The following is a 13,392-nucleotide window of genomic DNA, read 5'->3' as shown; positions in this document are numbered from 1 at the left end:
GGAGGATTGAGGATGAGAGGTATGTGTCCCCGATGTCTGTGTGGGAGGATTGAGGGTGAGAGGTATGTGTCCCCGATGTCTGTGTGGGAGGATTGAGGGTGAGAGGTATGTGTCCCCGATGTCTGCGGGAGGATTGAGGGTGAGAGGTATGTGTCCTCGATGTCTGTGTGGGACAAGTGAGGGTGAGAGGTATGTGTCCCCGATGTCTGTGTGGGAGGATTGAGGGTGAGAGGTATGTGTCCTCGATGTCTGTGTGGGAGGATTGAGGGTGAGAGGTATGTGTCCCCGATGTCTGCGGGAGGATTGAGGATGAGAGGTATGTGTCCCCGATGTCTGTGTGGGAGGATTGAGGGTGAGAGGTATGTGTCCCCGATGTCTGTGTGGGAGGATTGAGGGTGAGAGGTATGTGTCCCCGATGTCTGCGGGAGGATTGAGGATGAGAGGTATATGTCCCCGATGTCTGTGGGAGGATTGAGGGTGAGAGGTATGTGTCCCCGATGTCTGTGGGAGGATTGAGGGTGAGAGGTATGTGTCCCCGATGTCTACGGGAGGATTGAGGATGAGAGGTATGTGTCCCCGATGTCTGCGGGAGGATTGAGGATGAGAGGTATATGTCCCCGATGTCTGTGGGAGGATTGAGGGTGAGAGGTATGTGTCCCACCTGACTCCTTGTCACAGTGTGAGAAGTATCCCAGTCTATAATGAACAGCACACTTCTAACAAATCACTGCACAAAACCTGGACATTTTTTACATTTATTTTTTAAATAAATTTTATTTCTTTGCCATTTTTACAACATCATTCCTTAGGTAAAAATGCAATCTTACATAAATATACATTTGTCCCAAACAAAGGTCACCCTTAAACGTCTTTATTTCAGAGCCCATTCTGCCGGAGACTGGATGCCGCGTGCAGGGGGGTGGAGGGGTGCGAGAGGAGGGGGGGGGGGGGAGGGGTGGCAGATTTACCGTCCGAGAGACTATCATTTCCGAGCTGCCCTGGATTAGAGAGAGCCCGGCGGGAAGGTAACAGAGCTTTGGGGTAATAGCTGGGACATGGATCTCTACAGTGTAACAAAGCAGAGGGGGTACGTACCCCCAATGACCCTTATAAACACCTTAACTAACTGAGAGTAGTATTAAACGATAAGTGTTGTGACATTAACCAATCACAGTGCTACATTCTACTCGTCGTCGTGCATCTTCTTAGGCCGAGCTCACGGTGGCGGCCCGGGCACGCGCTTCTGCGCGCGACCCTGCGCGCACTCCTGCAGCCCCAGTGATGTGTGCGCTAGATGGGTCGCGGCGATCGGGGGTGTGGCGAACGCGTCACGGAGCTGGTTCGCCCTCATTGGCTGAGCCAGCTCACGTGACGCTGACGTCACGCTCCTGAAGCGCAAAAATTTAATTTTTGTTGTGGTAGCAAAATGTTGCTGCGTCGATGCGCGCAGCGCCGCGGACACTTGAGGAACTACCGTAGGCCTCGTTCAGGGTGCCAGGGGCAGGAGTTGGAGGGCGGGCGTTTGCGGGTGCGAGCGGCAGTCTGCTGGGCGATGTGTGCACATCATCCCCAGCAGACTTTTTCAGGAGTTGAGGAGGCGGGGAGGGGGCGGGGCTACAGACGGGAGCTTAGAGATCGGAGTTGCTGTCTTGAAATCATTCTCAAGAATGATTTCATTGGCTGCCGAGGTCCCAGTGACGCTGCTGCAGCTTCAAAAAACAACTTGGGTTGTTTATTGAAACTGTAGCCAGCGTCAACTCCGTACTTCGGAGACAGGGCAGCTGCTACCCTGACAACCACAATTCACTTTCAATACATTGTTTCGGACGGCCGCCCGCACGTAAGCTCTCCCTCCATCCGAAGCCGGCACCCTGAACGAGGCCTTAGACAATCAGGTAATGAGTCCTTGAAGTGCGCGCGTAACGTGAGCTCGCCCTTATTCTGCACGAACAGCCCCTCGCACACAGCGCTCAGGCATGGAACACTCGCATTGGCTCAGACAGTTGTCATTGATACACTGAAGCTGCTACCGATAAGGACAGCTCATTAGAAAGTTCCGTCCGTCACCAAATACATGGAGGAGTTTGTCTCCTATTTTAATTTATCTGCATAGTTTGTCTCTCATTTCCCATATTTATTCATAGAATTAGTTTCGTGGGGTGTTCTGGAGATCAGAAAGTCCCGTCCTGATTCCTTGAAGGGATCTGGTATATGAGATACTCCTGAGAGCTCATTGGCTTATATTTGGATCAGGCAGCAATCCCCCGTTGTGAATGTATTACTTTTGCAGTATGTTAGCCAATAGCTGGCCCCTCTGGTAATGGAGGAGTTAATACAGGGAGGCTGCAGGGACAGGCAAAGACAATTCCCATATGTTTTTAAAAACAGTGAGGTGTATTTGCAGAGATGTGATATCATGAACATATAGCTAATAACCGTGAACTCTCACTGAATGGGAGTTAACGATCCTTAACAGGACTGGCTTTATGGGTTTCTCTGCTTGGTGAATGGTCCATATAAACTTATTGTAGAAAAAAAACCCACCTCTCTCACATGACATGGAGACAATTACTAAAAATGAATAGGGTTGGTTGGTACCTCGAGTTACTGTACTAAGAATGCAGAGTGCTCCTGTATATAAGACACCTTCTCTTATCCCATCAGAGAAGGTTCCACTAACCGTGTGAGTGATATAGACACCAGCCTCACTTTAAAAACAATCAAAAGCCAAATATGCGAGTGTACCTCCTGTACTGCTCGAATCACTGGTAAGCTGCCTGTCAGCGGCCATTTCCCTATCCCATGTGGGACAAAGTTTGGGTATTTGGAGAACACACAGCTCAAATAATGTTAAGGGAGAACAAAGCCAGAGAGCGCCCATTTCTCATTTTAACAGCAGTTTTCACAGATGAAAGGCGGGTTTATTGGACCCTATTTAAAATGTTGGGAACCGTCTTCCAGTTGCTTGGGAACTTTTGAGCTCCATTGAATGAAACGTCCAATGCAAGGAGCTGAAATCTTCCTGAGCAAGGAAGGCGCTTCACAGCATACTGGACAACAGGCCGACAGTCAGAGTGATGCTGAAGCATTCCATGCATGAGGCATATGTGGTAGGAAAATAATGTCTATGATCTTTGCTGAATGGAGCATTCTGATTGGTTAATGTTGCAGTCCTGGTTTAATGCCAAGCTTCTGTGGTCCCATGATAACCTATAGAGACGGAGTGTGGTCAGGCTGCAGCTTGGCCTCGGCAGAGGTAGGTAGCATCAATATGTATCAATAGTCACGAGTGGCTCCGACACTGCTTAGTTGACATGAAAAGACTCAATTTGATGTTGCATGCGTTTGCATCCATTTGTCAGGGTGATTTGGGTCATATTTGGTCAGCGTGTGCCAGTCATTTTGGGGAGTGGCTGAAGGAGCAGCTAGGTGAGAAGTTATGGGGGCAGTTAGAGACGGAAGTTTTAGGGAGAAATTATAGGAGGGGTTATGGGGAGAGGTTATAGTAGGGGTTATGGGGAGAGGTTATAGGAGGGGATATGGGGAGAGGTTATAGGGACAGTATAGGAGCAGTTAGAGAAGGGGTTATGAGGCGAGGGTACAGGAAGGGTTATGGGGAGAGGGTATAGGAGCAGTTAGAGGAGGGGTTATAGGAATGGTTATGGGGACATTAGAGGAGCAGTTAGAGGAGGGGTTATAGGGACATTATAGGAGCAGTTAGAGGTGGGGTTATGGGGAGAGTTTAGGTTTATTTTGTTCTGGTTTTTGCCAATCAGTTGGACAATCCTACTTGGTTGGAACAAAATAAACCAGACAAACATATCAAAATAAACCAATAGCAAGTGTATAGGAGCAGTTAGAGGAGGGGTTATGGGGAGAGGGTATAGGAGCAGTTAGAGGGGGGGTTATGGGGAGAGGGTATAGGAGCAGTTAGAGGAGGGGTTATAGGGAGAGGGTATAGGAGCAGTTAGAGGAGGGGTTATGGGGAGAGGGTATAGGAGCAGTTAGAGGAGGGGTTATGGGGAGAGGGTATAGGAGCAGTTAGAGGAGGGGTTATGGGGAGAGGGTATAGGAGCAGTTAGAGAAGGGGTTATGAGGCGAGGGTACAGGAAGGGTTATGGGGAGAGGGTATAGGAGCAGTTAGAGGAGGGGTTATAGGAATGGTTATGGGGACATTAGAGGAGCAGTTAGAGGAGGGGTTATAGGGACATTATAGGAGCAGTTAGAGGTGGGGTTATGGGGAGAGTTTAGGTTTATTTTGTTCTGGTTTTTGCCAATCAGTTGGACAATCCTACTTGGTTGGAACAAAATAAACCAGACAAACATATCAAAATAAACCAATAGCAAGTGTATAGGAGCAGTTAGAGGGGTTATGGGGAGAGGGTATAGGAGCAGTTAGAGGGGGGGTTATGGGGAGAGGGTATAGGAGCAGTTAGAGGAGGGGTTATAGGGAGAGGGTATAGGAGCAGTTAGAGGAGGGGTTATGGGGAGAGGGTAAAGGAGCAGTTAGAGGAGGGGTTATAGGGAGAGGGTATAGGAGCAGTTAGAGGAGGGGTTATGGGGAGAGGTTAGAGGAGGGGTTATGGGGAGAGATGTTAGAGGGATGGTTGTACTGTATATTAAATTGCCATGTTTTTAAGTTTTTCTTTATAAAACAATATGGCGGACCCCTGGACAAGCTGACAGAAGGGAAAATTCCTGCATCGCGTGAAGAAGCAAATTACATCTCGATAACATATCTACCTCCCCGAGTGATTAAATCAAGACAAAGGCGCCTTGTATCAAACCTGAAAACAAGACTGGCAACTTCAAAGGGATAACCAGCAGCGAAATAGTGATATATAGTCATCAGGATTCCCTAGTAACCCCAAACGGGCGCCAGCCTCTCAAACGTCACGTTACTGACCCCCAAGAACTAGCCTGGGCAAAGGTATGAAATCCCCCACCCCACAGAGATGGAACAGGGCGTCCACCTGACACAAACCAAGCTAACGAAAAGAAAGCCCCCCCCCCCCAAATTCAGGCAGCTGGAAAGCCAGTCAGGACGCGGCCAGCCACACAAGGGATGCGAAACAGCGGTGACATGCGGTTTTATCTGTACACAACCCGAGCGTCGCGGCCGTCACGGAGCAGATGTTTGGCCCAGCTGCAATTTCATTTAAAAATGGGGGTTAAAAAAAATAAAACACACCCCAGAAATACTAAAAACTGACCTGATTTCAAGTATTACGCTTTCTCCAACAAAATCATCATCGCCAAAAGCACAAACCCACACACAGGACAGGGACAGTATTCATAGCACACAACTGAAAAGGAAGTGGTCTCACCTTTTTTTTTTAACCCCTTTGCTGCCAAAGGTGTCGGAAATGTAGTGCTTTACAGACCTCTCCGACAGCAAACAGGTGTTTTTTTGTTTTTGTTTCCGGGTTTATACTTTTTTTTTTGTTATATGCATCTGCACATTTTGCTTTTGTATTTTTTTTAAATGAATATTATTGCATTGCTTTTGCATATCTTGTTATAGGGAGAATATCAGGTGCAAATTCCCTCCTCCTGTGTTATCTTTCACTCTCATACTCTTTCTTTTCATTTTCGTGCATGTATTTTATGGGGGAGGGGGGTGAGAGGGGGGGGAGGGGGGTGAGAGGGAGGGAGGGAGGAGGGCGGAGAGGGTGATTTGTAACTTTATTTCCCCCGCATGAGAAAATGGTGATGCAAAAAAAAAAAAAAAAAGGCTCACTCATTCGCCCTTCACCCCAGTATAACAATGTCGCCGTTATGTATCACCAGCGGCCATTTTAACATCGAACTATTTCTTAGGCTGCGCTTATGGTGCCGGCGACGTCAGGCTGCGGTCACTGGAAAAAAATCAAATTGAGATGACTTCCTGCGATCGCGACCAAGCCGTCGCTCCGTGGCGTTTACTATAAGCGCACGCGACGGCTACAATGCATTTGTTTTGACTCGACACGCATCGCTGTCGCCGGCACTATAAGCGCAGCCCTAGTTTCAGATTCATCAGAGGGGTCTGACTTTTGAAGACCACTCAGTTCAGTTAGTTAGAAACAGACCATTTAGAGGATTGCTGCTATAACACAGAGTGCATAACGCATAAGGGTATTTTGTCACAATTGCCCCATCTGCTACATGACTCCAAGTGTAGTGGATGCCATCTTTAAAGCAACCAACAGACCATGTCACTGTTTTCAGATGTCAGTGGGTTATACACACAAGGGGGTAGGGGGTGGGGGGGGGGGGCATGTAACGTATTGTGGGTAGCCCCCTTCAAATGCCAATTTGCTAAATAAATAGAAGATGTATGTTACTGTTGCCAAGTTTAAAAAACTGAATGTTGGTTTGCGGGAACATTTGAAAGGGTTAACTCTTCGTGACGTTGGGAAGTAGCTCTCTGTGCTTTAGCTGACAATGAGATGGTAAGCTCTTCAGGTTAGGGGAACCTCATTGCGTTCGCTAGCAGTGCTGGACTTCACAGGTTCCCAGCATAACTTGGTTCACTATGTTTCTGGGGTAACTGTGCCCCAACGCTTTTTTTTTTGTTCTTAAGGATTAACAAGAATCTCCATATAATGGTTATGAAATAATTACAATGGGCTGGATAGTGACTGGGGCACTGAGAGAGAAATACCTTTTTTCTGCTATATTTCTTTATTTAAAGATAAATGATTTCCTGTAGTTAGATTAAGACTATACTGTGTCTACTCTGTATTGTATCTATGTTTACTTTCTCCCGTTTCCCCTGGCAATTATCTTCTCATAAACATTTATTTTAGCTTCATTATTGTGCACATCTGCTTTGTATCTCTCCCAATAGAGCTCACTTTATAAGACCCCGAGTACCCGCTAGGCTGCAGGGGGGCGCAAACTGGGGGGATGGCGAGATTTCTGGGGGGGCGCAGCGCTTACGGAGGAGGCCCCGCGCTCTTCCCCAAAGCATTTAAATTAAATGCCAGGGAGCATGTGCAAGGCCTCTGTAAGCTCCCCTACCTTGTCTCCAGCGGCTTCTGGCGACGCGTCGCCATGGCAACGCATCCTCAAATGACGCCTCGGGGTCACACGACGAGGGTAGAGGGGGATGGAGGAGTATGTAGAGGGGGAGGTGCATGTAGAGGAGGGTGGAGGGGTATGTAGAGGCGGAGGAGTGTTAAGGGGATATATAGAGTGGGGTATGTAGAGGAGGTGGGGTATGTAGAGGAGGTGGGGTATGTAGAGTGGGTGAAGAGATGCAGGACAATCTGACAATAGCTTTGTATGAATGTCAAGAACATTTCACCCAGAAAAACATGCTGCCCCTTCAGTCCCAGAGGGGGTCGGAGGGAAAGTAGGAGCTCTGACACAAGGGGTTACTTCAGCTTCCATATTACACGTCACACCTTGTCGCTGTCTTTCTGCCTCTGACCCCTTTCTCCAACAACAGAAAAAATAATAAGGAAATTGTGGGAAGACCAGGAGTCTCCTTGAAATCAAAGCAGAATTTGGCAATCAAGTTCCTAAATTCAAACATGAGCCCATGGTAATCCGGGTCCCTCTCTTGGAATGGTTTAGCGCTGCTATAGGGCGTCATGGCACTGGTGTCCCATGGAATTGACACATACTGTACGCAGCACATCAGGATCACAGCTGCCCAGTGAATGAGATTTGTGACCAAATGACACTAGAACATATTCAGTGCCAGCGAAGCAATATGTTGCAGATATCTCTTGCACACACACACACCGCGGCTTAGCGGATGCAATATTGGGATAACTAACCCTAGAAGAGTCATGTATAATAATATTGAGTAAGAGTGAGGTCTAATGAGTGAAACTCACTGAGTAACACTTTACAGGTCCACCGTTCTTTCAGAGATATATATATATATATATATATACAGTGTTCGACAAACCTATACATTTGCTCGCCCCGGGCGAGTGGATTTAACATCGTGGCGAGCTCCTATTGGCCCAAGCAGCACACATGTGGCACTAGGATATATAGTGTAGGTGTATGTATATATATATATATATATATATATATATATCTATATCTAATATATATATCTCTAATATATATATATATATATATATATATATATACAGTATATATACAGTATATATATATATACATATATACACACACACACACAGTACATACATACACACACACAATATAAATATATATTGATGCAGCAGTTGGCACTCCGGTAATTCAATAAGTGTAGGTGCTTGTCCCATAAAGAGAGAATAGAAAAATATTTCCCATAGGAAAAAAGAGGCAGCACGCTGAAGTAATCCAAAAATAGTATATTAAAAATAAAGGGCACACATACAGACCCAATGTTTCTGTCCTCAAAGCACCCCCTGAGGAAGGTCCCTCTTTGAGGACCGAAACATTGGGTCTGCATATTTAATATACTATTTTTTTATATTTAATATACTATTTTTATATTTAATATACTATTTTTGGATTACTACAGAGTGCTGCCACTTTTTTCCTACGGGAAATTATATTATATATATATATTAGAGAGATAACTCCCCTTTTCATTTGTCCCTATTTTTCTAACACATTTGCAGCGCGCGTGGGTTTGATATCATATGAAAGGGTCTTTTTCAGCTTACATAAAATAGAAATGATGTGTGTGTGGGGCGGGTAGCCTCCAGATTGTCACATTCGACGCTTTCATTATCGGAGCCGGAACACCGTACAAATAAATAAAAGCAGCAGTACCAGGATATAAATGCACCCATTTGTTATCTGTGTAGCCTGGGGATTGGTCAGTGGCAGAGCTGGCTTTATGGAGACACTTGGCAGTAAACAGATTTAGGGATATACAGTAGCTACCTTTCCTCAGCTCTACAACCCCAATCGCTTACCTGCTTCTTAACCTGTATGTCCAAATAAAAAGTGTTGTTGTCTATATTTTGGGGTTATTTTCTTATATCCCACCCATGGTGGCAATTTCCACCTTACACCCCATAATTATCCAGCTACACGGACCCCAAATTAAGGAGAAGTAAAGATTCTGGAGCAAACACCCATGCCATTTTACTGGAATAATTCTGACTTCGGTGGGCCTCCTAAACAATGTACTTTTTGCTTTCTCTCTTATCCCCGCCTCGGCTTTTACCTGCATCATCTCCCATTTCTGCTCAGTGATAATAAATACAAAGGGTCAGTTTTTATGTTTGTTTCCATTTCCCCTGCAAGCAGCGGTGTCTCTGCCTCCAGGCTGTCACTGGCTGCATAGTGTTTGCACACCCAGTCATGGGCCCGGGAGGCGTGTACGTGGAGGGGGCTACTTCACAATGCTGAGAAACAATAAATAATTGAAATGACAAATCAATGTAGGTGATGGATAGAACCAACAGATCCTAGATTTGACTGGGATTGGCAAACTCCTTTTTAATTGTAGCCAGCCCTGCTGCTGTATTCTCTACATATTACTCACACATTCCAGGCTTATAAAATATTACCTCTTTCATTGCTCTAGTGTCACTGGGTGGCAGTAAGGAATGGAGTGTAATCCCCTCTTGATTCCTGTCTTGCTCTTACAAACCCACACAGAACCCATTACCCAGACAAGAAAACAATACCATTTCAGGGAGAACTCCTGCTCTGACAATACTGGGGTGTGATTGGCTGGTTAAGCAGCCCCCTCACATCTTATTGGCTGGCTGGGCAATGTTACTCTTATTGGTTGGTAGAACTGATTTCTCAAAGCTCTGGTTGGTTGGTTGGCTGGGCTCTCTCTGCTATAGACTCAGCAATGCCCTTTTTAACGTAACAACCTGGTCTTGTAACAAGGTCACTCAAGGTCAGCAACCTTCTCTAATCCTTACAGAACAAGAGAGAGACCACATATGGATGTGTGCAAACCCATTTCTGTTTCTGATGACTCATCTGCACTTTTAGGCTTCTCAATTCCCACATGGACCATTCAGAGGGAGCCAGGAGACCCCCTGACCGATTCCAGCTGCTCCTCCCAAAGTACAGAACGTCCACTCTGGTTCTTCTCCCTCTCCATCGCACAGCACTGCACAGGGACATGTGCTGGGGACGTCAGCTCCCACCCCCCAACGTAAATGGATGAAGAACGCTGTTCTGGTCACTCCAGGTCACGAGAACAGTGAGGCACTTCTGAAACAAACCCATTAAGAACACCGAAAAAAAAAAAAAAATCAAGAAAGGAACCCAAAAGCAATCCACCCTCCGACAAAGCGGCGTCTCTTCGGCTCTGCTGTCCATGAGGGACTTGCTTGTTGGCTACAAGCTGCTGACATACACCTGGCAGTCCTTCTGCTCCCCCTCGCTGCTCTGGCAGCCCGGTGAGAGTCCCGGCTCCTCCGCCCCGCCCCCCGAGCAGTCCGACCCCTGGTCTCTGCGGTTGGGGAAAGGAGAGAGCTTCCCATTGGGCCTGGGTTTGCCGTTCAGGAAGTGGTCAGCTGCACTCTCCATCTCCTCTATCGTCATGTCGCAAGCATCCGCCAGCTCATGGGTCGCCACCTGCAGGAACCGGGGGTCCTGTGCGAACTGTGCCAGCCCTTCCGAAATCAGCACCTGTGCCGGGGGGGGAGGGGGGACAGAAAAACATATTACTGATGTCTTACTAATAAGAAAGGCAGCGAAATGTAACGGTGCTTTTTTTTTGGTTTACATTTCTTCCCCAAGTTTTCACCTTCAAAGCCCCCGTCTGAAAATCCACCTCTTTAACGAAGCATTTCCGTAGCTCCAAGGTAGACGCTCCTTGCGTACACATTTACCTTCCTAGTATCTCTGAGAGTTCTCCCTGCATACCAGTTAGATCAGGGGTCTCAAACTCAGGCCTCAAGGGCCACCAACAGGCCAGGTTTTATGGATAACCCTGCTACAGTTATATCACTGGGCTTCACAAAGTCTTGTCAGAGAAGCCCAGGACAAGACACTTTCCCTGATAAACCCCTTTGTAGTCGGCCTTGGAAAACTGCTCAGGGTTGCCTGGTGAAAATCTAAATAAGGCTGTTAATCTGCTGTATAAAGCATTACATTTAGCTCATTTACAATACGGGTAATTTTTTGGAGGAACTGGACCTTTTAAACTCGTGGGGTCATATTTAATAAAGGGTACTAAACCATAACACACCTTTAGACGGGATGTTGTTCTATGGCTTAGCACTGCAAATATGGGCCATAATGTTGCAGTGTATACCAACTTTAGAAGTGAGTTCCTGGCCCAAAGAGCTTACACTCAGTTGCTGCCCAAAGAGCAGTGAGATGATAGTGGGATACAAACCATACTGACCAACTCTCCCTATATACCAGGGAGACGCCCCAATTTGTAGCTGAAAAATGTAACATTTTGCCTCCCTGGAAATAATTCCTAAATCCCCCTTTTCAGTCACTGGATGTTTTAGAAATCTCCCACATTTTCATCACACACCTCCCTGAAAGTCCCTCTCAAATATTGATCCAAACTGGGGTTTTGTATTTGAACGATGAGACGTCACTGATTGCTGGTTACTTTAACAAACTACCATTTCTGAATAGATTTCAGGGAAATGTGTAATCAGAGAAACCTCAAACTGGGAGGTACGGCCACTTCCTACGGCTCCTCCCTGTGCGTCAGCTGGGACCTGCCTCCCCTTGTGGTTCTAGCGCCTGCTCTGCTGGGAAAGAAGGGAAGATTTAAAGCTGCAGTTCCTGCACTATCCTACGTGGGTGTTTTGTTTAAATAGTTCAGTTCTGCCCTATGGGTGTGGGGTGTTTTTATGCTCTGTGGTTTGCTTGTGACTTTCTGCCCACTTACCGCTTCCACTAGGCTGCTGGCGCTGCCGTGGTGCTGCCGGGCCTGGTCCCGGGGGTTGCAGGGCACAGTGAGGGAGGCCGGATGGCCTCGCCCGAGGCTGCAGTCGCTGCAGTGTACGGAGGGGAAGCTGCTGTGTACGTTTTCTCTGGACTCTGGCTCTCCGTGCAACCTCAGGGCTGGCGCGGTTTGCTGGGCCCAGCCTCGGCCGCAGGGGGTGGTTGGCGGTGTGGAGCAGAGCCGCGAGAAGGCTGTTGGGGAATGACTCCTTCGCAGGAGAGGGCTGAGCCCGGCCACTGCTAACGCCTGAGTGGGGGGTGGGAGAGGGAGGGGTGGGGGGAGAAGAGACAGTGAGGGCAAACTTACACTGGTCCATCTTTTCTTATAATTCAGATATTTTATCATCAGGAAAGATACAATGACCAGGGCTTTGTAAACGCCCATCTGTCTCTCCCTTAGGCTCCGCAGGCCTTCTGTGCACTGGCCGTGCTGCTCCAGCAGTCCCACGCAATCCCACCCCCCACCCCATGTGTGTGTGTGTGTGTGTGTATTTGAGGAGGGGGGTCTATTGTGTGTGTCTGTATTTGGGGAAGGGGGCCCTAGTGTGTGTGTCTGCCTGTATTTGGGGAAGAGTCCGTAGTGTGTGTGTCTGCCTGTATTTGGGGAGGGGGCCCTTGTGTGTGTATCTGCCTGTATTTGGGGAAGGGGGCCCTATTGTGTGTGTGTGTCTGTATTTGGGGAAGGGGGCCCTATTGTGTGTGTGTCTGTCTGTATTTGGGAGGGGGGTCCTATTGTGTTTGTGTGTATTTGGGGAGGGGGGCCTAGTGTGTGTCTGTATTTTGAGTGGGGGGCCTATTGCGTGTGTCTGTAGTGAGGGAGGGGGGCCTATTTTGTGTGTGTGTGTGTGTATATTTGGGGAGGGGGGCATATTGTGTGTGTGTGTGTGTGTATTTGGGGAGGGGGCATATTGTGTGTGTGTGTGTGTGTGTGTATATTTGGGGAGGGGGGCATATTGTGTGTGTGTGTATATTTGGGGAGGGGGGGATATTGTGTGTGTGTGTGTATTTGGGGAGGGGGCATATTGTTTGTGTGTGTGTGTGTGTATATTTGGGGAGGGGGGCATATTGTGTGTGTGTGTGTATTTGGGGAGAGGGCTTTTGGCTTGTGTGTATATATTGGGGAGGGAGGTCATTGAGTGTGGGGAGAAATACATGGGGAGGGAGAAGGGGAAGGAAAGAGTGACGGGGGAGTGAGAGTGAGGAAGTGTGTGTGAGAAGGGGGGGTGTGGAAGAGAAAACGGGGGGTTCTTGCAAGGCTGCCCACACGTGGGTGGGGGCCCCGGTGGAAAATTTAGTCCTGTGCCCCGGGAAAGCTGTCTGCGGCTCTGTTTATAGGAACATCCGCCCCCTCGCTCTGTGCTTGGTCTCGCACACAGAGCCAGCTTCTCCTACCTGATGGTGCACCAGGTGAAGCTGCGGTAACACTGCTTTGGGTGATGTTTCCACCCCTTGGTTCCTGTATCTTCTCAGGCACTCCAAGTGGAATGATGCTCTCCTGCCTGCAAACACAAGGGCGTTAACATGGTGAGTGCTGCAGTCTGACACTTACCTGTT

At 47.7% G+C, this 13,392-nt stretch overlaps 1 protein-coding gene across 11 annotated transcripts in view; it reads right to left on the bottom strand.

Annotated features, from left to right (window-relative positions):
• Positions 1 to 8,125: 8,125 nt before the first annotated feature.
• The window catches only part of CACNA1C (calcium voltage-gated channel subunit alpha1 C), a 470,141-nt gene continuing 464,874 nt past the window's right edge, over positions 8,126 to 13,392 (bottom strand). For all 11 annotated transcript variants that reach the window (XM_075602406.1, XM_075602396.1, XM_075602400.1 and 8 more), the window contains 3 exons: positions 13,231 to 13,337; positions 11,783 to 12,085; positions 8,126 to 10,557 (listed from right to left, as the gene is read on the bottom strand). In XM_075602406.1, coding sequence (XP_075458521.1) covers positions 10,264 to 10,557; positions 11,783 to 12,085; positions 13,231 to 13,337 — 704 coding nt within the window. In that variant the 3' untranslated portion in view covers positions 8,126 to 10,263. The remainder of the gene's footprint in view (positions 10,558 to 11,782; positions 12,086 to 13,230; positions 13,338 to 13,392) is intronic.

The sequence above is a fragment of the Ascaphus truei genome, chromosome 5, assembly GCF_040206685.1.
Source record: "Ascaphus truei isolate aAscTru1 chromosome 5, aAscTru1.hap1, whole genome shotgun sequence".
Lineage (NCBI taxonomy): Eukaryota > Metazoa > Chordata > Amphibia > Anura > Ascaphidae > Ascaphus > Ascaphus truei.
Note: the sequence above shows the minus strand (reverse complement) of the source record. Positions and strands in the feature narration are given on the sequence as shown.